This window comes from Dromiciops gliroides, chromosome 1, assembly GCF_019393635.1.
Source record: "Dromiciops gliroides isolate mDroGli1 chromosome 1, mDroGli1.pri, whole genome shotgun sequence".
In the NCBI taxonomy this organism is placed as follows: Eukaryota; Metazoa; Chordata; class Mammalia; order Microbiotheria; family Microbiotheriidae; genus Dromiciops; species Dromiciops gliroides.
This window is the reverse complement of record NC_057861.1, coordinates 763,813,245-763,835,695: the sequence shown is the minus strand read 5'-3', so window position 1 is coordinate 763,835,695 and position 22,451 is coordinate 763,813,245. Positions and strand designations below refer to the sequence as shown.

The following is a 22,451-nucleotide window of genomic DNA, read 5'->3' as shown; positions in this document are numbered from 1 at the left end:
AATAGAAAGCCTTTTCAATTCTGAGAAGTTACCGTATTGACCCAAGGGAGCTGAAGAAAAAGAGGAAAGAGGCTGTCTAACCCAGGCAATAGAAATCTGACTGTGGGTTCGGAAAGTCCTGCTTTTGACACATTTTCACTGTGTGACTCCATGCCCCCAGAAGCCTCTGATTAGACCTCGACTTACAGAACAACATGAGTTGTTCATGGAAGGTGCTTCCTTATGGGGCATTTCCCACACCCATTAAATCACAGGTGTGGATGACGAAAGAGAGGGGTGAGCAGAGAGGCAAAGCACTCTGAGGCCAGACCCAAGGTGATGCACAAGGCTGACAATTCTTTCGTTCTTTCATTAAGTCTATGGAGGGACAGTGGCAGAGGGTTTGGCCCAGGCTGCCTCTGGCCTAAGTAGACAAGGGTGGCCCAGATATGGATTGACAGAGGCAGAGGGACTTCAGGCAGCTAGGTAATGCCACAGTGGATAGAGTGCTGGGCCTGCAATCAGGAAGAGGTTAAGTTCAAATCCAGCCTTAGACCCTTACTAGTTCTTTAACACTAGGCAAGTCACTTAACCTTCATTTGCCTCAATTTGGTCCTTACAACAACTAGGTGCTGTTATCGTCCCGACTTTACAGTTGAGCAAACTGAGGCAGTCAGAAGTTATATGACTTGCCCAGGGTCACACAGCTAGTAAGTATCTGAGGCTAGAATTGAACTCAGTCCTTCCTTACTCCAGGCTTGGTGCCCTTTGCACTCTGGCACCACTTGCCTGTTTGGCCAACACATCCAACTTGCCCCACCCCCCCCGCCACACCCATACCGTCCCCCCTCCCCCTCCCCCCACATGATTGTATTTTTTCCATATGAATTCCTCTCTTGTCATTTGTTTCCCCCATCCCCACTCAGTGACAGCTCTCCCTCTCCAACTCTCCCTGGATCCCCTTACCTTTTCTAGCCCCACCCCAACTTGTGACATGGAGGTCTCCCCTGGGGCTTTTCCCATATCCTTGCTCAGGAAGACCCTAGCCCTGGGAAAGGATGCCTTCTCAAAGTCCCCTCCAGTCTTGGAATGAGGGGTTTCGCATAGATGAGTCTGCCTCCTCTGTGCTCTCCTAACATTTGTCCTCTCTTAAGGCATGGAAGTATGTGTCTATCTGCCCTCCCCTACCTACCAAGTGATGGGACCTGAGGACCATCTGCTAGGTCTCTCTCTCCCTGAGCTGGGCAAGAAGGACTTTGGGGAAGATAACAAAGGACAGAGCCCTCACCCAGATCGCTTTGCATCTTGCTCTTGATTCCACTCCAGGGGAATATTTAGGGTTTATTAAGTCCATGCCCACAGACTGAACAGGACTTTTTCTACCTTGATGATTAAATTACCTAGCAGGTGGGCAAGACAGAGAGATGGGGAGGGGGCTTGCAAGCAACTCTATGTGATGGAGAGTGGGGGGTTTCCTTCCAGGCTCTGCAGGACACCCATCCGAGTGAGGTGCTGAACATCCCTAGAGCTCTTTAGGAACGTGGGGTGAGGGAGCCCCTCTGGAAATGAAGACTCTTGTAGGTGGATCCTTTCAGGAATGAGGAGTATATTCCTCCCATGGTGCAGCATGGATTCTCTAGATTGGGCTAAATTAATTCAGGTGAAGGGGTGATTTTCTCCAGGAACAATGGAATCCCACAAGCTTTTCAGGGTCCCTCTCAAAGGAGAGAGGCATAGCCTTTGGAGATGGGTTCTTTGAGGTCTGGTGGCAGATTCTTCCAGGGTCAGAAAGTAGATTCCACCAGGAATAGAGAAAGCTACATCCCAGGAATGGAAGGGAAGACCTCTGGGGGCGCAAATGACTTTGGCAAGGGTAGAGGAGGGACCTCCTGGAGAAGAAGGTCACTTCAGGATCCGGATGCTCATGATCTGTTCGATGTTCATCTTCTCTAAGGACTGATGGAGACAAGAAGAGAGGACCCTCAGCCTCTAGGCTGCTATATTCCCAGATCTCATCCCCCTTCCTGCTCCCAACCCTATCACTATCCCAGTGTCCTATCTTTGCCCCATGCTACTGATACTTTTGCAGATCCAAGACTTTGGTCTCCCATGACGCTGGTCACCACTAACCTTGGCAAAATCTGAAAAGGACACAGATCCATCCCCATCCTGATCAGCTTCTTGCACTGTCCGTTCTGCAATAGCTTCCAACTGCTCCTTTGTCACCTCAACCCCAACCAACAACCTCAAGACCTGGCAGTACAGGGAGGAAAGTGTGGGAATAAATCAGGCCAAGCTATTTCCTGATTTTCCCAAAAAAACCCACATGCACATCCATGCAGCCCAAATTATTCACCCCAGTGATCCATTGCCATTATCATCTACCCCCACCACAGACTCTGCAGCCCACCCATCCCTGCCCACCCCATCCCCTACCAATGGTTCCACTGGAAGTCACAGGACCAGGGAAGAACATGGGGGGTAAGGGAGGAAGCATCCATTTGCACCTCTGGGTCTACATCAGATGTGCAGATACCACACACAAAGACAGCAAACATATAAACACACACACACACACACACACACACACACCACCCTCATAATCCCTTCTCCAACCTCCAACATCTCTTTCTTTGAAGATCTTTCCATCACGGTCCCTGGTCATAAAGCTGAAAAAGAGCAACTGGTGGAAAAAAAGAAGGGGGGTTGAGGACAGAGACAGGGCTTGCTGACCCTGTTTCCCAAGGTCCAAGCCAGCTACAGACACACAGGGGATGGAACTGAAGATGCTGGTAAAGAGATTGGGGAATCTGGCTTTTACTCCAGATTCTGACATCCCAGGGTGAGGCTCCCCCACTCCTTTGGGAGTGTGGTTCCCTCTTTGCCATTCCTATGCTTGCCAACTCCCTCATGCTCAGCTTGCCACCCACCAGGGTCCCAAGGCAGCCACCCATTTCCCTAGGGCCTGCCTTCCTACACAGTTAAGTTAGACAAGCTTGGGAACATGAAGGATCATTGGGACTCAGCAGGGAAGATCAGAGATTATTCACTCATTCAATAAGCATATGCCAGGTGCAGTGACTTGAAGACCAAAATTAATGTATCCCAGGAGGCTTAGTCCCCTCCCACTCCAGTCATTTGCCTCCTCTGTCCTTTCTCACAGGAATGCCCAAGAATCTTCTCTATCCCTGTTCAGGACGCCACCCTGATTCCTCACTCCCCCTCTTCCCAAATGTCCAACCAGTTACCAGCTGTGGTGGATTCCACCTCCCTAGCACCCCTTCCATCCATGCCCTTCCTCCAAGCACTCCTGGGCACGACCTCCTCAGGCACTCCCACGTTTCCTCTCCCTTAGATGCCTGTATTCCCCTCCTCATTGATCTGCCAGTCCCCATCTTTTCTCTCTCCAATTCAGTCTTCTCACAGCTTTCAATCGTGGGTTTGAGCATGCCATTGGCCTGTTCAGGGAGCACCCTTCCTGTTGAGCTTGTAGATTGCTTCAGAATCTGGCTACAGTCAGCCTTTCCAGGCACACTAGTCCTATGCATTGCTCTCCTCCATACACTTTGTGGTCCAATCAAACTGGCTCTGACAGTGCCTGTGTCTCCCCTAGGAGCCTCTGCTTGTAATGCTTCCCCTGCTTGCCTCTGCCTCCTTCAAAGTTTGACACAAGAGCTGTGTTGAGGTCTGGAAGAACCTCCCCACCCCCACATTACCTGCTCGATCTTATGTCAACTTTTCTGGGCACACAAAGTTTCCCCCAAGAGAATATCAGCTCCTGGAGGGAAAGGATACATTCATTTTCGTCTTGATGTCCCAGCACCTGACATATGCTTCTTGAATGAGTGGATGAGTGAGTGAATGCCATGCAAAGATTGTTGGCTTAAGTCAGAACATCTGAGTTTCCTTTTTTTCTCTCTTTTTTTTTTTTTTTTGGCGGGAGGCAATTGGGGTTAAGTGACTTGCCTAGGGTCACACAGCTAGTAAGTATTAAGTGTCTGAGGCCAGATTTGAACTCAGGTCCTCCTGCTTCCAGGGCCAGTGCTCTATCCACTGTGCCACCTAGCTGCCCCAGAACATCTGAGTTTTCTGACAGAATCTCTGTGATCTTGGGAAGGCAGTCAATCTCTGCCCATTTATAAGGCACCTACTGTGTGCCAGATGCAGTGGTAATACCTGTAGCCCTGGAGATAGCTACCAAACCCTGTCCTTGGCCTCAAGGAGAAGATGAGGGCACTGGATTGTCTGATTTGGGAGGTCCTTGCCAGCTCTGGCTCTAGGGTTAGGCAGATGTGTCCCTCTCAGGTGCTTTTCCTCTTCTGGTCCCCCATGAAACCCAAAGTTCTGCTGAGGAGCGAGGCCCACATCTCAGTTCCCTCTCACCAGTTGAGACAGAGAAGGCAAGGGGATCAGTCACTCCCCCTTCTCTTTCTTTAAAAAATTCCCTCCAGCCTGCCTAGGTCCTTGTGGCTGACACCTGTGCACACCTCCCCCCCCCCCAATCACTTTCCTCCTCCCAGAATGTTCAAGAACTGGTCCAGTCTTCCTCAGTTCACAGACCCTGTCCCTATCCTAATACCATGGACACCCGCCTCCACCGCTCCCAAGACCTTGGTCTCTAGTTGGCTTCAGATTTGCATAAGAATAATGATGCGAACTCACAGCCTCTCCTCATCCTTGCTCAATTGCAATTGCCCCCTGTTCAAAATTTCCTAGTTAAGGCATGGGTAGAAACAACCTTAGAGTCCAAGATGACTAAATCGAGGCTAAGAAAGGAGATTTTATGCTAGTACATAAAATGAATCAGAGTCACAGAGAAGTGAGGGAACAAGGGTGGTTAAAGGTCATAATGATTATCAGTGATTCCCCACACCACCCCAATTATACTCACAATACAGTTTGTTGTTCCGACTGTTTAAAGGTTCAGACTTCTGGGAGCCCTTGACATCTGCTTCTTCCAGTGGTCGAAAATGGGCCAGGACCCAGACAAATCCTCGGAAATCCAGGCACTGACCCCTGAAAATAAGAAAGCATCGCTATCCTTCCCAAGTCTCTACCCTCAGAGGAGACGGAGGCTCCAAGTCCTGGCACCCAGATCTTACATCTGAGCAAACAAGTGAATTGGAATGTCAGCCTTCATCTGAGCCCTACAGGCTCTGATCCTTCACTGGGTTCTTGTAGCCTCAGTCAGGTCTGGTTCTCCTGGGGCTTCCGCCCTCTTCCCCAAGACTGCATCCACTCTCACTCTCACCCAAAGCTCTGTCCTTCCTCGGTACTCACCCTTTCCGGAAAAAGCTGTTGATGATCAGATCCCTCAGTGGGTTCATTTCAAGTTCTTTTATATTGTGGAGATCCGTCCGACTGTTAGGGAAGGGGTAAAAAGTTTCAAGGTCAAAGGTATAGCACCTGACTGGAGTGGTAGGGGAGGGGCAGAATAAAAAGGAAAGAACCTTTTCATATGAGAGAGAAACCCTGCATCAGGCTTTCACATTAGGCTGAGGGGGCACAGAGTACAACAGGTGATCGGCCAGGGAACGCTGGTCAGAAGTCCGGGGCTGTGCATTGGGGGGGGGGGGGGGGCAGTGGCCAAGGCAACAGTCAGTCAATGAGAGGCTGGGGAAGAGGCTTGAAGGTTGGGAGTCCCTGTCGGGGCGGACTCTGCTCACCTCAGGTAGCCCTTATTATTCCTGTCCAGGTCCCGGAAACGGTGATGGAGACGATTGAGGTTGGCCCGAGAGACTGAAGAAGGGGGACAGAATCAAAGTTGGGGGCGGAAGAACTCAGGCTCGGAACTCCAGAACCTCAGTGATCAGAGGGTTCAAGCTCAAAGTGTGGGACTGAGGACTCAAGAACTGAGCGTCCCGGGGTCAGTGTCTGAGGGGCCCCACTACCCAAGGCTCAAGAGCTCAGGGTTTGAGACCAGCAATGACTCGGGATTCAGGAGCAGAAAACCAGAAACAGAGAAACTGGGACGGGGACTGCTGAGGGTGGGGAAGAGCAAAGATAAGACGCTCCCCCAAGGCCCTTGGGGAAGGTGACTAGGAGAGCCCCCACCCCTAACCCCAGTCCCGCGCCAGTCCCCTTCAACCGTTGGGGGCTCTGGCCTCAGGGAGCTTGGAAGCCTGGGTTCGGGGCTCAGTCCTGCCTTCCACTAGGGGAATCGGCGGAGCTGTCCCAGCCCCTCCACCCCAGCCGCCTCCCCGAAGCCCGTCCTTCTGGGTGCCTCCCACACTGGGGCCGCAGAAATCCCACTTACAGCCCGTCTCCTCTAGGATCAGGTCCATTCGGCTCTTGTTCGAGGTGGGAGTAATGAGATCCCATGGCTGTGACGGCCCTAGGCTAGGGCGGGTCTGAGTCCAGGGTCCGGGGCCCTGGGGCCCCCGCCCAGATAGGCTAAAGGCGGAGTCCCGCCCGGAAGCTCTGCCTCCTATAGTCGGCCTGGGGACCCAGGTGTCCTTTCAACCCTGCCCTTCGGCAGTGTCACCTCCCTTCCGATTGGAGTCTGGAGAACGAGCCCTCCCTCGTTGGGTTCGGAGGGTCCGAGGTGTCATCCAACGGCGCCAGGCTATCCTGAAGTTCTGGCGTCCGGCCTCTCACCTCACTCTAAATCCTTCCAGGGCTACGGAGACAGAGTGTTTCGCCTCAGTTCAAGCCCCGGGGAAGAGAAAGTGAGGCCGCAGCGAGGGAACAAGAGAATACTCAGGACTGATCTTCAGAAAGCGCCCAGCGCCTTTGGGAAAGAAAGACGCTTTAGAGAGAGGGGGAGGGGAACCCCAGTACTTTACAGGGTTTGGGCGGGAGAAAAGGCGCTCCCTGTCCCAAAGGCCAGGCTCAAGCCAACTCCCCACCCCCGCCCTGCCCCCCCCCCCCCCATAAGGTCCCAATACTCCCTCTCTGGGCTGCTCTGGGCATGCTTGTCTTCAGGCACTGGGACATCCAGGAGAAGTGCCCATCTTCAAGCACCTCCGTCATGGAGGAAGGGAAAGAAAAGGAGTAGGCATGGCTGAGGGTAGCCTCCTTCACAGGCAAGAATTGAAAGAGCCAGGTTTTGCTTACCCCTTGTGGGGTCACGGATAGACACTTTGCAAAACAGCTCACAGACACTAACCACCTGCTGTTGTCACACACCCCACCTTTTGCTCAGAGGAGAACATGGGCCTAGAGGGGTTAAGTGACTTGCCTTCATTCACACAGCAGGTAAGACTCAGGTGAGATTTGGGTTGAAGCCTTCCTTTCTCCTAATCTACTGCTCTCCCAGAACCATGATTGGTTATAGTAACAAGGGAGGATGCTGGCCACTGATTTGTGCAGACTTTATGTCTGAGAGATGAGCAGAATCCAACATTATGGGCTGCTTGGAATTTGTATAAAAATTGCCCAGTTAGTGCTTGCTAGTATCAGGTTTGGTCAGTTTAAAAGTCTCTAATTTGCAGATAATTTTGATGAATAGATCAAATAAACCTTTTTAAGGGAAACTACTCATGTAGTCAGGACCAACTGCCTTTCTTTAAAAAAAATAATAAACATTTTTATTTAAAGTTTGAGTTCTAAATTTTATCTTTTCTTCCTTCCTCCCCTGCCCCCTCCCTGAGCCAGTAAGCAATCAGATATAGGTTATAGATGTGCAATTATGTAAAACTTTTCTATATTTGTCATTTTGTATAAGAAAACTTGAATAAAAGAAAAATGAAAGAAAGTGAAAAATAAAATGCTTCAGTCTGTGTTCATTCAGTATTTGTTCTTTCTCTGGAGGTGGATAGTCTGCTTCATCATTAGTCCTTTGGGATTGTCTTGAATCATTTTATTGTTGAGAGTAGTTAAGTCATTCACAGTTCTTCATCAAACAATATGGCTGTCTCTGTACACAATGTTCTCTTGGTTCTGCTCACTTCACTATACATCAGTTCATACAAGTCTTTCCAGGCTTTTCTGAAATCATCTTGCTTGTCCTTTCTTTCTTTCTTTCTTTCTTTCTTTCTTTCTTTCTTTCTTTCTTTCTTTCTTTCTTTCTTTCTTTCTTTCTTTCTTTCTTTCGTGAGGCAATTGGGGTTGTGACTTGCCTAAGGTTACACAGCTAGTAAGTGTCAAGTGTCTGAGACCGGATTTAAACTCAGGTCCTCCTGACTCAAGGGCAGTGCTCTATCTACTGCGACACCTAGCTGCCCCTTGTCATTTCTTATAGCACAAAAATAGTCCATCACCATCATATACCATAGCTTGGTTTAGCTACTCCTCAATTGATGGGCATTCCTTTGGTTTCCAATTCTTAGCCACCATAAAAGAGGTGCTATAAATATTTTTGGGTGGGGCAATGAAGGGTTAAGTAACTTGTCTAGGGTCACACAGTAAGAGTCAAGTGCCTGAGCTGAATTTGAACTCAGGTCCTCCTTGAATCCAGTGCCAGTGCTTATTCTACTACACCATCTACCTTCCCCTTCTATAAATATTTTTGTGCAAATAGGTCTTTTTCTCTTTGGGGGGATGTCTTTGGGATATAAACCTAGCAGTGGTATTGTTGGTCAAAGGTGATGCACAGTTCTATACCCTTTGGGCATAGTTCCAAATTGCTTTCTAGAATGGTTGGATCTTTTCACAACTTCACCAACAGTGAATTAGCATCCCAGCTTTCTCACATCCCTTTCAACATCCAATATTTTCCATTTTTGTTATATTTGCCACTCTGATAGGTATGACTTGATGCCTCAGAACCAACTAGCTTATCTTTATCTGACTATCTGTGGTCTCACCATCTTTGGGCTTGAATACTGAATGGACAAGTCGGGGTAAAACAGACACACATCTGACCATGGGACAGTGTACCTTGGAAGTAGGACCCCACTGTAAGAGGGAGTTAAAATTCAAGTAAAAGACAGCAAGATGAGCAAGCAAAGAAAGTTGAGAACAATAGAAAGTTTCATTAGTGACAAGATCGAGGTGCACCCTCAGAAGATAATAACAACCTCAGGGCCCCTACATCCTAAGCTTCCAAGAAAAATATAATTTGGTCTCAGGCCATGGAAGCTCTCAAAAGGGACTTTGAAAATAAAGTAGGAGAGATAGAAGGAAAATTTAGAGAGGTGGAGGAAAGAATGGAAAGAGAAATGAAAGCAATGCAGGGGAGTCATGAGAAAAAAGTCAACAGCTTGAAAAGCCAAATGGAAAAGGAGATGTGAAAGCACTCTGAAGAAAATAATTGCCTAAGAATTAGGATTGAACAAATGGAAGCTAGTGACTTTATGAGACACCAAGACACAGAAATACAAATGAATTTTTAAAAAATAGAGTGCAATAAGAAATACCTCCTTGCAAAAACAGCTGATCTGGAAAATAGATCCAGGAGAGACAATTTGAGAATCATCGGACTACCTGAAAACCATTACCAAAATAAGGGTTAGGTGGCATCTTATAAGAATTTGTAAGGGAAAAGTGCCCTGATATTCTAGAAGCAGAAGGTAAAAAAGAAATTGGAAGAATCCACTGATCACCTCCCGAAAGAGATCCATCCCAAAAGGAAGTCCTCCAGGAATATTATAGCCAAATTCCAGAGCTCCCAGATCAAGGAGAAAATATTGCAAGCAGATAGAAAAAAGGAATTCAAATACTGTGGAGTTACAATAAGGATAACACAAGATCTAGCAGCATCTATAGTAAAGGACCAGAGGGCATGGAATATGATATTCCAGAGGGCAAAGGAACTGGGACTGCAACCAAAAAATCACCTACCCAGCAAAAGTGAGTATAATCTTTCAGAGGAAAAAATGGGACTTCAATGAAAAAGAAAACTTTCAGACATTTGTGATGAAAAGACCTGAACTGAATAGAAAATTTGACTTTCAAATACAAGACCCTAGAGAAGCATAAAAAGGTAAACAGGAAAAAGAAATCATGAGGGACATTAAAAGATTAAACTGTTTACATTCCTACATGGGAAGATAGTATTTCTAACTCATAAGAACTTTATCAGTATTGGGTAGCTAAAAGGAATACACTTAAACAGAGGACACTGGTCTCAACTGAATATGAAGGGATGATATTTGTAAAGCATTTATTTTTTGTTTATCCTTGTTTTTTGTGGGGCAGTCAGAGTGGGGTGGCTTATGTCTGGGGCTGGATTTGGGCTCAGGGCCTCCTGGGTCCAGGGCTGGTGTTTTGTCCACTGTGCCACCTAGCTCACCCATGATGCGTCTTTAAAATAGGGTTGAGGGGTAAGAGGAATGCACTGGGGGAGGGGGAAGGGGAGAGGTGGACTGGGGAGAGGTAGCTCACATGAAGGAAACAAGAAAAAGCTTATGGAGGGGAAAGGAGTGGGGGAGCGAGTGAACCTTATTATCATCAGAATTGGCTCAAAGAGGAAATAACATACATACTCAAGTGGATATAGTAATATATTTTGCCCTGAGGGAAAGTGGAAGGGGAAGGAGATAGGGTGCAGGAGAAGAGTGGAAGGAAGGAAGGAAGGGCAGATTGGGGGAGGGAGCAGTAAAAAGCAAAACACGTTCAAGGAAGTTGAAGATGTTCTGCATAACTGCACATGTATGACATATTGAATTACTTGATTTCATAGGGAGCATTGAGGAGGGAGGGAGGAAGAAAAATTTAGAACACAGGATTAGCTCAAAGATCTTAATATCATCAGAGTGGGCTCAAGGAGGGAATAATTTACACAACCAATTGGGAGGAGTAATCTATTTAACCCTATGGGAAAGTAGGAAGGGAAGAGGATAAGGAGGGGAGGTGAAAAAGGGAGGGTAGAGCGAGGGAGGGGGCAGTCAGAAGCAAAACACTTTTGAGGAGGAATAGGGTAAAAGAAGATAGAAAATATCATGTAAATATAGGGTAAAATAGAGTAAATATCAAGGGAAAGGGAATGGGATGGAGGGAAATAGTTATGATGATTGACTATAATAGCAAAATGTATGGCACCTACTTTGCTGGGCTATTGTGAAGAAAATTCTTTGCCAAGTTTAAGGTACTATATACAGGTTATGATGAACAGGATACTATCAGAAAAACCTGGAAAGACCTACATGAACTGAAGCACAGTGAAATGTACTGTATACAAAATAGCAGCAATAGTATAAATGATCTTCTGGAAAGTAATGGTTATTTCAGCAATGTAATGATCCAATATAACTCTTAGGGACTTATGAAATTTGCAATCCATCTACAGAGAAAGAACTGATTGTATCTGAAAACAGATTGAAGCATATTTTTTTGACAGTGCCTTAATCTGAAGTTTTGTTTTTAGCTGTTTTATCTCACAACCTAGGAGATGTTTTCCATGATTACTCATGTATAACATATTGAATTGCTTGAGTTCTTTAGGGTGGAGGATGGGAAGGGAAGGAGGAAGAGAAGTTGGAACACAACGTTTTAAAAAATTGATGAAAAAATTTGTTTTTACATGTAATTTGGAAAATAAAATTCTAAACAGAAAAAAAATTAAACATCTTACCAGCAAACACCTAGAAAAAGCCTTCACCGAATAGGGTTATCCAATACCAGAGGGACATGATAGACTTTGCTGCCTCTGGTGACCTGTCACCAAACTCTCCCAGTATCTTTAGGCTTAGTTTGTTGTCTCAAAATGTGGGTTTAATCTACACTGTTATAGTCACTGTGTCTATTGTGGGGGTAAGGTCCCACAACAGTTCATGCCAGTTTTTCCTGGCTTCTTTCATTTCTTCCTGTTCATCATTATATATAGCACACCAAAGTTTATTTATATTCCTATGCCCCAATTTCTGGGCAATGTATATCTTTGCTTTGTTAAACCCTGATACTATGAATATTTTTGTACATTTGAGTCTTTTTTTTCTTGCATTCAGTCAATCAATTGATCAACAAGCATTAATTAAGCACCTACTGTGGGCAAGGAACTATACTAGGCACTGGAGACAAAAAACCACAAAGAATAAAAGAATCTCTACTCATAGGGAGCTTCCATTTTCATGGTGAGAGAATAAGGATATATATAGGTAGAAACAAAATAAATATCCAGAGAATAATGACAGATAAATACAAAATATTTAAATATAAAATCATTTGTGTTGGCACAAGCCATTGTGGGACTCAGGAAGACTTTGTGGAAGAGGTGGTGCTGAATTGTGTCTTGAGGCATAGGTGAAAATACCAGCCCTAGAATCTAGGCATTGTGGAATGCTAACACAAAAGATGTGAGATGGGGCATCCTCTATAAGATCAGAAAAATGTGGGTAAGTGTAAAAAAGAAACTGGAAAGCCTCTTGGCAAAGAAATGAACGTTTTAGTAAGAGAAACAAAGGTGGGGTCTACCAGTTCTCCAATACAGTCTGAGACTCCAAGATGCAGAATTCAGTTATTTATAGGTCTCTTCATTCATGATGAATACAAGACTGCATTTTACATATCACTATGTCTTAACTTTGTGATGTCCTAACTTTGTACTTTGTACTTTCCATGATGTACTCAATTATCCTTTTGATGTCTCAATCAGCTCTTTACAGACTGTTCTACTTTATCATTTTAATATAAAGATTAAATTAATATTAAATATAAAGATATAATATAAAGATATGATTATTATGGTCACATACTTGAAATATAGATTTTATAATGACCGAGTTACCACTTGTAAGGTTATCAAACAGGAATTTCCCTGGGATTCCATCATAGTTTGGTTACACACAGGTTTTTTAAACCTGGGACTATATTTTTTTTACTACAAATCATACAGTTATTTCTTATCCTAATGATTATAGCTAAGAAAGGATTAGTAAAGCAATACAGAACAAAGTACTCAAAGCATTGGTTATTGATCTTTTTTTTTTCCACAGGGAAATAAAAGACAATCGTGCTGGAAAGCTAGATTGGGGTAAGCTTGTGAGTGGCTTTAAAATCTAGACACAAGAGTTTATATTTAGGTCTGGTACTGATTGGAAGACACTGGAGTTCACTGAGTAGGGGAGTGACATGGTCAGATCTGAGTTTGGTAGGATATATTGAGGGTGCGGTTAGGGTTAGGGAGGAGCTATTGTGGTAATAAATGTGATAATGGATGAGGGCCTGAACTAAGGCTGTGGCTATGAGCAGAGAGGAAGGATTAATGGTGAGATGTGTTGTGTAAATAGAAGACTTTGGGGCATTATGTCTTTGCAATATGAACCCATAATTACATTGGTTAGATAAAATGATATGGAGAGTTGATTAATTTTCCTTGCAGGATTCCTAACTGTTTTTCCCAAATGGTTAGCTCAATTCACAACTCCAACGACAATGAATTAAGTGTGCCTAATTAGCATGTCCTTCCAACAAACTTTCAGTGTTGATTTCCCATCTCTTCCTCCTTTGCTAATTTGATGGAGTAACAGTGTACCTCATAGGAACTTAAGTATTCTCTTCATTGTCAATCAATGGACTTGAATGTTACTGGCCATTACCCTTTAGAACAATGTGCAGTGATTCACCTCTACCTGAGAGAGCATAAAAATCCTGGGGAGAGGTGGGTTCAAAATTTATATTTTTCCTCCAATATCAATCCTCTTCTCACTTTCTCTATGAATTAAATGGATAAAATGCATTCTTAAGGCACCGTGCAAGTTCTAAGACTATAAATACAAGATAGTAATTAGTTCCTGGCCTCCAGAAGTCTACATTCCTTACAGATATCATCCCTTCATATTCAATTCATACCTGTACCTTCTTTTTAAGTATATTCCTTTCAGCTGTCCTAATACTTAGAAAGTTCTTATGATTTAGAAGTATTATCTTCCCATGTAGGAATGTAAACAGTTTAACATTTTAATATCCCTCACGATTTCTTTCTCCTGTTTACCTTTATATTCTTCTCTAGGGTCTTGTATTTGAAAGTAAAATTTTATATTCAGTTCAGGTCTTTTCATCACAAATACATGAAAGTCCTCTTTTTCATTGAAGTCCCATTTCCCCCCTGAAATACTATACTCAGTTTTTCTGGGTAAGTGATTTTTGGCTGTGGTGCCAGTTCCTTTGCCCTCTGGAATTTCATATTCCATGCCTTCTGGTCCTTTAATGTAGAAGCTACTAGATCTTGTGTTATCTTGACTGTAGCTCCACATTATTTGAATACCTTTATCTAGCTGCTTGTAATATTTTCTCCTTGACCTGGAAATTCTGGAATTTGGCTTTAATATTCCTGGAAGTTTTCCTTTTGGGGTCTCTTTCTGGAGGTGATCAGTGGATTCTTCTAATTTCTATTTTATCTTCTGCTTCTAGAATATCAGGGCGATCTTTCCTGACAATTTCTTGGAAGATGATGTCTAAGCTCTTATTTTGGTAATGGTTTTCAGGTAGTCCAGTGATTTTCAAATTATCTCTCCTGGATCTATTTTCTAGATCAGCTGTTTTTGCAAGGAGATATTTTATAGTGCCCTCTATTTTTTATTAATTTGGATTTGCTTTATTGTGTCTTGATTTCTCATAAAGTCATTAGCTTCTATTTGCTCTATCCTAATTATTAAGTAATGATTTTCTTCTGAGAGTTTATTTACCTCCTTTTCCATTTGGCCAATTTGACTTTTCAAGCTGTTAACTTTTTTCAGGACCCTCCTGCATCACTCTCATTTCTCTTTCCATTTTTCCTCTACTTCTCTTACTTTCCCCTCTATCTCTCTTATTTATCTTCAAAGTCATTTTTGAGTACTTCCATGGCTTGAGACTAATTTATATTTGTTTTGGAAGCTTTGGATGTAGGAGCTCTGACTTTGTTATCTTCTTCTGAGGATATATTTTGATCTACCTTGCCACTAAAGAAACTTTTGATGGTCTGATGCTTTTTCTGCCTGCTTATCTTACCTACCTATTTATTGGCTTTTAACTCCTTCTTAACATGTAGTGCTGCTTCCAGGATGCACTGTCCCAAGCTTCAGGAGGTCCCAGGTGGTACACTTTAGGCTCATTCTCAGCCCTCCTGGCCTGTAAGTATCTATGGGTCTGCTTTCTCTTTAACCTAGAAGCAGAAATTTGATTGAAATCTAATTCTCTATGATTGAAAGCTTGGTGTGCTTGTGTCCCTCCCCCTTGAGTGGCTGCTGCCACTCAAGTTTGCTTCCTGAGTAACACCACAGCACTCCCGCCTCTGTTCCAGCAGAAACCCTCTACTATTTCTCCCCAGCCAACCACTGGACCCCCTCACCAGTCCATGAGCTGAAGATTACAAGGCTCTGGAGGTGCAGACTGGCTGGGGCTGGGTCTTTGTCATGCTTTGTGCTCCTCTTTTACCCTGTGCAGCAGATGATCCCTGCCACCTATTTAAGCTGCCTACAACTGGAAAAATAGCTCACTCTGTTCTTTTGTTGGTTTTGCTGGCTCCAGGAGTTATGGCATTTTTTTTTGGAGGGTATATGGACCGATTTGTCATCAACTCAGAGAGTTATAGTCTTTCCTCTGCCATCTTGCTCCACCCCCCATTTCCCCCCAGAAGTCTATATTCTAAAGTGGGAAACAATATACAAGTGGAAGTCAAGGGGGAACAGAGAGGTAGTAGCCAAACCTGGCACCCTTATAATTAGCACAAATAATCTGTGAGCTAATACTTAGAAAGGAGTGAAACACAGAGATACAGGAAGCACTGCAACCAGGTAGAAGGCCATTGATATCATCTAGTTGTATTGAAAAGAAGAGTTTTGAGAAAATGTTGATAAGGAAAAGGACTGAGAAAAAGACCCCTGGATGCAGCTATTAGCAGGTCCATGGTGACCTTCTGGAGAGCAGCATCATTAGAACTGGTTCCTATTATCCTTCCAGTTCTTTGACTATGAAAAGAAGACATGGAGACAATGGAAAGAGCAGAACAACTCTCCAACCTCATGCATTAAAGATGAAAGATGGACAATCTGCTGGAGCACAATGCCCACAGGACCATATCTTATATCCCAATATGCTCCATGGCCCTGTCAAAGAAGCAGACAGGTAAGGAAGCCTGTCTGATTGTCTGGCCATGAGACGATTGTAGAAATATTTTAACTGACTAGGACTAAGTTGGGGGGCTAAAGCTGATTGGGGTACTAATTCTGGGACTGTTGACTGTTTGGCTATCTGACTGCTATTAATTTAATGTGGGCCATTTATAAAGTTCCACCACACTGCTCCACTCCCAAATTGATAAGCAAAAGATTAAGAGGCCTCTTAGCTAAATAATCAAGGCAGAGTTTATTTATGAGATACTATTTAAAATTAAGAATAACGGGAAATAAAATGTACAACCTGACTGCTTTCCTGTGGTCTCTTTCCACCTGCTGTGCTTCGAACTTTTTTTAATACAATAAGGGCCTTAGCCACCTCTCGCCTCAGGGTAATTTTCACTTGCTCAGTTACTTTCACTAACTCCGCCTATATCCTTTCACTTTGTAAATCCCCTGCTTCTAACTTTCCTCTCCCTTACTGCCACTGCTGAACCCCTGTGTTTCTCTCTCACCGACCTTCTGTCTTGTCCACTCCGTCAGTCTGTCCTCTGCAGCCTTTGCAGCCCCTCTATCTTGTCACCTCTCTTATCTTGTCCTCTGGCCTTTCCTCCTTGCTTCTAGTTCAGTCCTACATTACTGTTCTTCTTGTCCCCCCTTTGCCTTCTTGTCAGCCGTCTTTTAACCTCTTCTCCAACTCCTAGTCTCTCTATCTAGTCTGTCTGAACCCCTCTAATCTCATCAACCGCCACTTGATCTTTCCTCCGCCTCCTCTTGTCCATCGGAACCCTTGCTGTCTAACTCTCAGGTCTATATATACCTTTTTTTCTCTCCACTCAAATCTCGGGGCTTCCTGCGCCCCCACAGACCAAGCTAATCCTCCAGCCAGGGGCTGTGGCTGGTGGAGGGGGTGGTTCGCTCCAGCCTCACGGGCCTCAGCACAGGCTATCTGGGATCTTTCGGATAGCTCTACTCAGGTTGGAGGGAGCTGGGGGCTTTTTCCCCCCAGCTGGTCTGACCTGGTGTCTTGTACAGCCACCCGGCTTTGGGCTCAGCTGAAGCAGAGGGGGAGAGGAAGAGACCCTGAGGGCCTAAGGCTTTCTAATCTCAGCCTAAAGGTAGGGTCCCAAATCAAAATAAATTTCCACACAATCAGGTACCATTAAGAAGACAGTGAAGAGGTCTCAGTGCCACAAACTCTCCTGGAACAACAAAAAAGTGCAGGTTGGTGGAGAGAAGTCAGAAAGTTGCATTGGCTCTCCTCAGTTTCCTTCAGAAACAACATTAAATCGAGGCTCTAAACATATTCTGGAGCTACAGAATTTAGAGGGAAAAAAGAGGGAATAAAACAATTTTCCAGCTTAAGATAATTTAAAAGGATTTCAGGGAAAGTCTGTCTCACTTGGCTGAAAAATTATAAATATTGGTGAAGATGTGAGGACATTGGAACTTTTTTTTAATTAGTAAGTTATTTTTTTTTAAGTTTATTACAATTTACAATAGACTCATTAAGATAACACAATCTTGACGGCAGGTGGCAACAGATGTTGAAGTAGGAAATTCAGATGTCACAAAGCAAAAAAAGAAAGCAACAGGAATCACCATCTTATCTACACAGGATTGTCTACTTTTTTGCCAGATTTCTTAATTCCACCACTGACAAGTGGTCTCTTCCCAGAAGCTTTTGCTTTTAACTCTTCTACTTTTTTCTGTTCTCCTTTTTGCTTTGTTTGAAAGCTATATCTTCCTCATCCATTTCTTTAGTTTGCTTCTTGGGCTGTTTCAGAGGCTTTTTCTTACCACCCTTGTGACCCGACATAATGCCAGCTGCTCAGCTTCCCCAAGCTCTAATCAATAAGTTTTGGGTTTTGTTTTATGGTGAAGCAATTGGGGTTTAAGTGACTTGCCTAGGGTCACACAGCTAGTAAGTGTTAAGTGTCTGAGGCCAGATGTGGACTAAGGTCCTCCTGACTCCAGGGCCAGTGCTCTATCCACTATACCACCTGGACTGCCCCAATCAAAAGTTCTATATTTTTTCCTCCCTCCCTCCTTTCCCTCCCTCCTCCCCAAGACAGCAAGCAATCTGATATAGGCTATATATGTACGATTGTACATATATACATTAAATATATTTATGCATTAGTCATGTTGTGAAAGAAGAATCAGAACAAAAGGGAAAAACCTCAAAAAAAGAAAAACAAAAAACAACAAAAAAGTAGAAACAGTATGGTTTAATCTGAATCTTAGATTCACAGTTCTTTTTTCTGGATCTGGAGAGCGGTTTTCCATCATGAGTCCTTTGGAATTATCTTGGATCATTGTATTGCTGAGAAGAGTTAATCATCACAATTGATCATCCCACAATGTTATTGATACTGTGTACAATGTTCTCCTGGTTCTGCTCATCTCACTCAGCATGATTCCCTGTAAGTCCTTCCAGTTTTCTCTGGAAATCGTTCCTGCTCATCATTTCTTACAGCACAATGAGTATTCCATTACATTCATATGCCACAACTTGTTTAGCCATTCCCTAATTGATGGGCATCCCCTCAATTTCCAATTATTTGCCACCAAAAAAGAGTAGCTATAAAAGTTTTGTACATGTGGGTCTTTTCCCTTTTTTATCTCTATGGGATAAAGACATAATAGTGGTCTCTCTTCTGGGTCAAAGAGTATGCCACAGCTTTATTGTCTTTGGGCATTGTTCCAAATTGCTCTCCAGAATGGTTGGATCAGTTCACAACTTTACCAACAATGCATTAGTGTTCCAAATTTTCCACAGCTTCTCCAACATTTATTATTTTCCTTTTTTGTCATATTAGCCAATCTGATCTGTGTAAGGTGGTACATTAGAGTTGTTTTTATTTGTGTTTCTCTAATCAATAGTAATTTAGAGCATTTTTTCATATGATAATAGCTTTGATTTCTTCATCAGAAAACTGCCTGTTCATATCCTTTCACCATTTCTCATTTGGGGAATGACTTGCATTCTTATAAATTTGATTTAGGTCCCTATATATTTTAGAAATGAGGCCTTTAAAAGAAATAGTGGCTGTAAAAAATGTTTCCCAGTTTTATGCTTCCCTTCTAATTTTGGCTGTACTGCTTCCATTTGTACAAAACCTTTTAAATTTAATATAATAAAAATCATCCATTTTCTATTTCATAATATTCTCTATCTCTTGTTTGGTCATAAATTGCTCTCCTCTCCATTGATCTGAGAGATAAATTATTTCTTCTTCTCCTAATTACCTATGGTATCACCCTTTATTTTTAAAATCATGTACCCATTTTGACCTTATTTAGTATAATGTGTAAGATGTTGGTTTATACTTAGTTTCTGCATACTATCTTCCAGTTTTCCCAGCAGTTTTTGTCAAATACTGAGTTCCTATCCCAGAAGCTGGAGTCTTTGGGTAGATCACACAGCATAATACTATGGTCATTTACTACTGTGAGACATTGGAACATTAATGTTGTGTCATTTGAAATGTTGGGGGAAAAGCCTGTCCCTGTTCTAGGGTATTGGGGAATTTAGCTGGGGTTTCTTAATATATTGCTACTTATAAACTAGAGGCTATCACACCCGTTTTTGGCAGCAAGCATTTATTATTAATTTGAGCTTGTGTAAACCCAGCATTAGAATCTCAGGAAGGTGGGGGGTGGGGCTGGGCAGAACCAGCCCTGGGGTAAGGTAAGTGAGTATTCAGGAGAGATGTGGCATAGAGGAAGAGAGCAACCCACCTCTCCCCAAGGATTTTTATGCTCTCTCAGAGAGGTGGGTCACTGCACATTGTTCTAAAGCTAATTGGCCAGTAACATTCAAGTCCATTGATTGACATGACTTGGGGGTCACAAGGTGAGTTAACTTCCTTTAGGTAACCAGTAATCGGCATTTCTTTGGCATTTCTACTGACTCTGGGCTGGTTCTGAGAAAGCAATCAGAGTCTTGAGTGGGGTTAGGGCCACTGGGTCTCCCCCAAAACCCATTATTAATAATTATTTTTCTCACAGTGCTTTGTAGTGGTGTTGTTGAACTGACCAACCATTCTGGAGAACAATTTGGAACTATACCCAAAGGACTACCCTTTGACACAGCAATACTATTACTAGGTCTATATCCCAAAGAAAGCATTTAAAAATGAGAAAAGGACCTACGTATACAAAAATATTTATACCAGTCTTTTTGTGGTGGCAAAGAATTGGAAATTGAGGGGATGCCTATCAATTGAGGAATAGCTGAATAAGTTTTGTTATATGAATGTACTGGGATACTATTATTCTATGAGAAATGATGAGCAAAACAGATTCAGAAAAACCTGGAGAGACTTATATGAACTGATGCTGAGCGGAAATGAGCAGAACCAGGAAAACATTGTACACTGTAACAGCAACATTGTGCCATGATCAACTATGATAGACTTAGCTTTTCTCAGCAATACAGTGATCCAAGACAATTCCAAAAGACTGCATGATGGAACATGGCTATCCACATCTGACTCTAAGTCCCTTTTTAAAGTCAGGAAAGGTCAATGGCTATGAAATATTAACTGCATTACAAATGTTGATTCTTCTTTCACAATAATGACTAATGTGGACATTTGTTTAACCTGATTGTACATGTAAACTATATCCTTTTGCTGCTGTCTTAGAGAGGGAAGATGTGAGGAAGGGAGAAAATTTGGAACTCAAAAATCCTATAAAAATGAATGCTGAAAACTATTTGACATGTAATTTGGGGGAAATACTATCATACAAAAAAGTGCAGGGTTTCCTAATGAGGCTCCTAATTCCCTTGCATTTATTGGGATCTCCTTTTTCTACTTGGAGATTTGCTGGTTTGTGCCTTCTAAATCCCTCTTTCTTTTAACTTTTAATGGTTTGTCAATTTTAGCATTCTAAAAAGTAAAAGAAACTCCTGGAAGAATGGAATACACACAAATTAGGATCCCATAAAAATGAATGAGAATGAAGACGGAGAATTCTAATGGGGAGTCAGAGGAAAAGTTTACAGAGGAGCTGGGATACTTTAGGTGCTGAAATGGATTCATTTGAATGTAAATAGTTACTAAGAGGCTTGGGTTATTTGGACTGATATTCAAAGATACATTTCTAATGAAGCACTAAAAAAAAAAATAGAGTTTAATTACATAGAACGTGGATTAAACATCCGGAAATCCTAAATGAAACCCTACAGGGATAAAACATCTCAGAGGAGCCAAGGACCTCATAGGCAGAATTCCTCCCCAACACTCCTGACAAGTGTCGCCCAGTCTTCTCTTGGACCTCTGAGACGTCTAGGACCCGCTGCCTCGTCAGGCAACCCACTCCACTTTGGAAAAACTCCAATTATTGGGATTGTTTTCAAGCTCCAAGCTCCTTCTCTGCCATTTCCACCCCAAAGTTCTCTGTGTCCAAAAAGAGCAAGCTTGATTAACCCCCTTATTTCCTGGGGCAGCTCTTTAAATCCCTGCAAATAGCTAGCATGTCTCCACACAGTCTTCTCTTCTTATGACTAAGCTTTCCTGTTTCTTTCATGCATCCTTATATTGCTTGGACTTGAGGACAGTCACATGCTGGTTCCTTTATTCTAGGCACCCTCCAGATTCTCACAATCTTTCCTAATGACACAGGGCCATTTTATTCCCCCAGCCCCCATTAATGTCACTACCAAGATGATTCATATCCCATCACCTTTATCAGTTAAGACTGTATCTTTGATTCACTTACACAACCAGTCACTTAATCAAATATATAGATTGCAATTCCTGGATATCCAGATTCCCAGACATCTCTATTGAACCAATCAATCAAAAATATAAAAAGAGGTTTGAGGAGCAAAGTATGAAGTATTAGGCACAAAGTATTAGGCACAGTATGAAGTCAGTGAGGGGACACTCCAATGCACAGAGCTCTGAGCTTGGAGTTAGAGAGACCTGACCTTAGGTCAAACTCAATGTCTGACACTATCTATATGGTCCTGGACAAGTCATTTAACCTCTCTATGCCTCAGTTTCCTCCTCTGTCAAATGGGAATAATAGCAGCACCTACCTCCTAGGGTTGTTGTGAGGATCCAATGAGATGATTTTAAAAAAATAATCAACATTTTTATTTAAAGTTTTAAGTCTCAAATTCTATTCCTCCCTCCTTTCCCTTCCCCCTCCCTGAGGCAGCAAGCAATCAGCTAGGTTATACATGTGCAATTATGTAACACATTTCCATATTAGTCATTTTGTATAAGAAGACTTGAATAAAAGAAAAAATGAAAGTGGAAAATAGTAGGCTCCAGTCTGTGTTCAATCAATATCAATATCAATCAATATCAGTTCTTTCTCTAAAGGTAGATAGTCTGCTTCATGAGATGATTTTTTAAAGAGCTTAACCTAGTGCCTGGCACATAGTAGGCACTTTATAAATGCTTCTCCTCCCCCCCATCAGAAGACAAAATATAATGGGATTGGTTGAAAGAATCAGAAACACCTCAGGTCCTAGGTATATTCAAGTTGGGATTTTGGCAGAAAAGCAGTTGAGCTTTGGAAGCACTTTGGGGAGCC

General features: G+C 43.1%; 1 protein-coding gene and 1 pseudogene across 1 annotated transcript; both read right to left on the bottom strand.

Annotated features, from left to right (window-relative positions):
• Positions 1 to 1,509: 1,509 nt before the first annotated feature.
• Positions 1,510 to 6,348, bottom strand: LOC122755697 (calcineurin B homologous protein 2-like). The gene is given in 8 exon segments (XM_044004483.1): positions 1,510 to 1,935; positions 2,110 to 2,232; positions 2,596 to 2,628; positions 2,631 to 2,662; positions 4,871 to 4,995; positions 5,260 to 5,340; positions 5,646 to 5,718; positions 6,236 to 6,348. Coding segments are annotated over 8 exon segments (549 nt in total). The 5' UTR covers positions 6,264 to 6,348; the 3' UTR covers positions 1,510 to 1,881.
• Positions 6,349 to 17,506: 11,158 nt separating this feature from the next.
• Positions 17,507 to 17,715, bottom strand: LOC122754047 (annotated as a pseudogene).
• Positions 17,716 to 22,451: the final 4,736 nt, after the last annotated feature.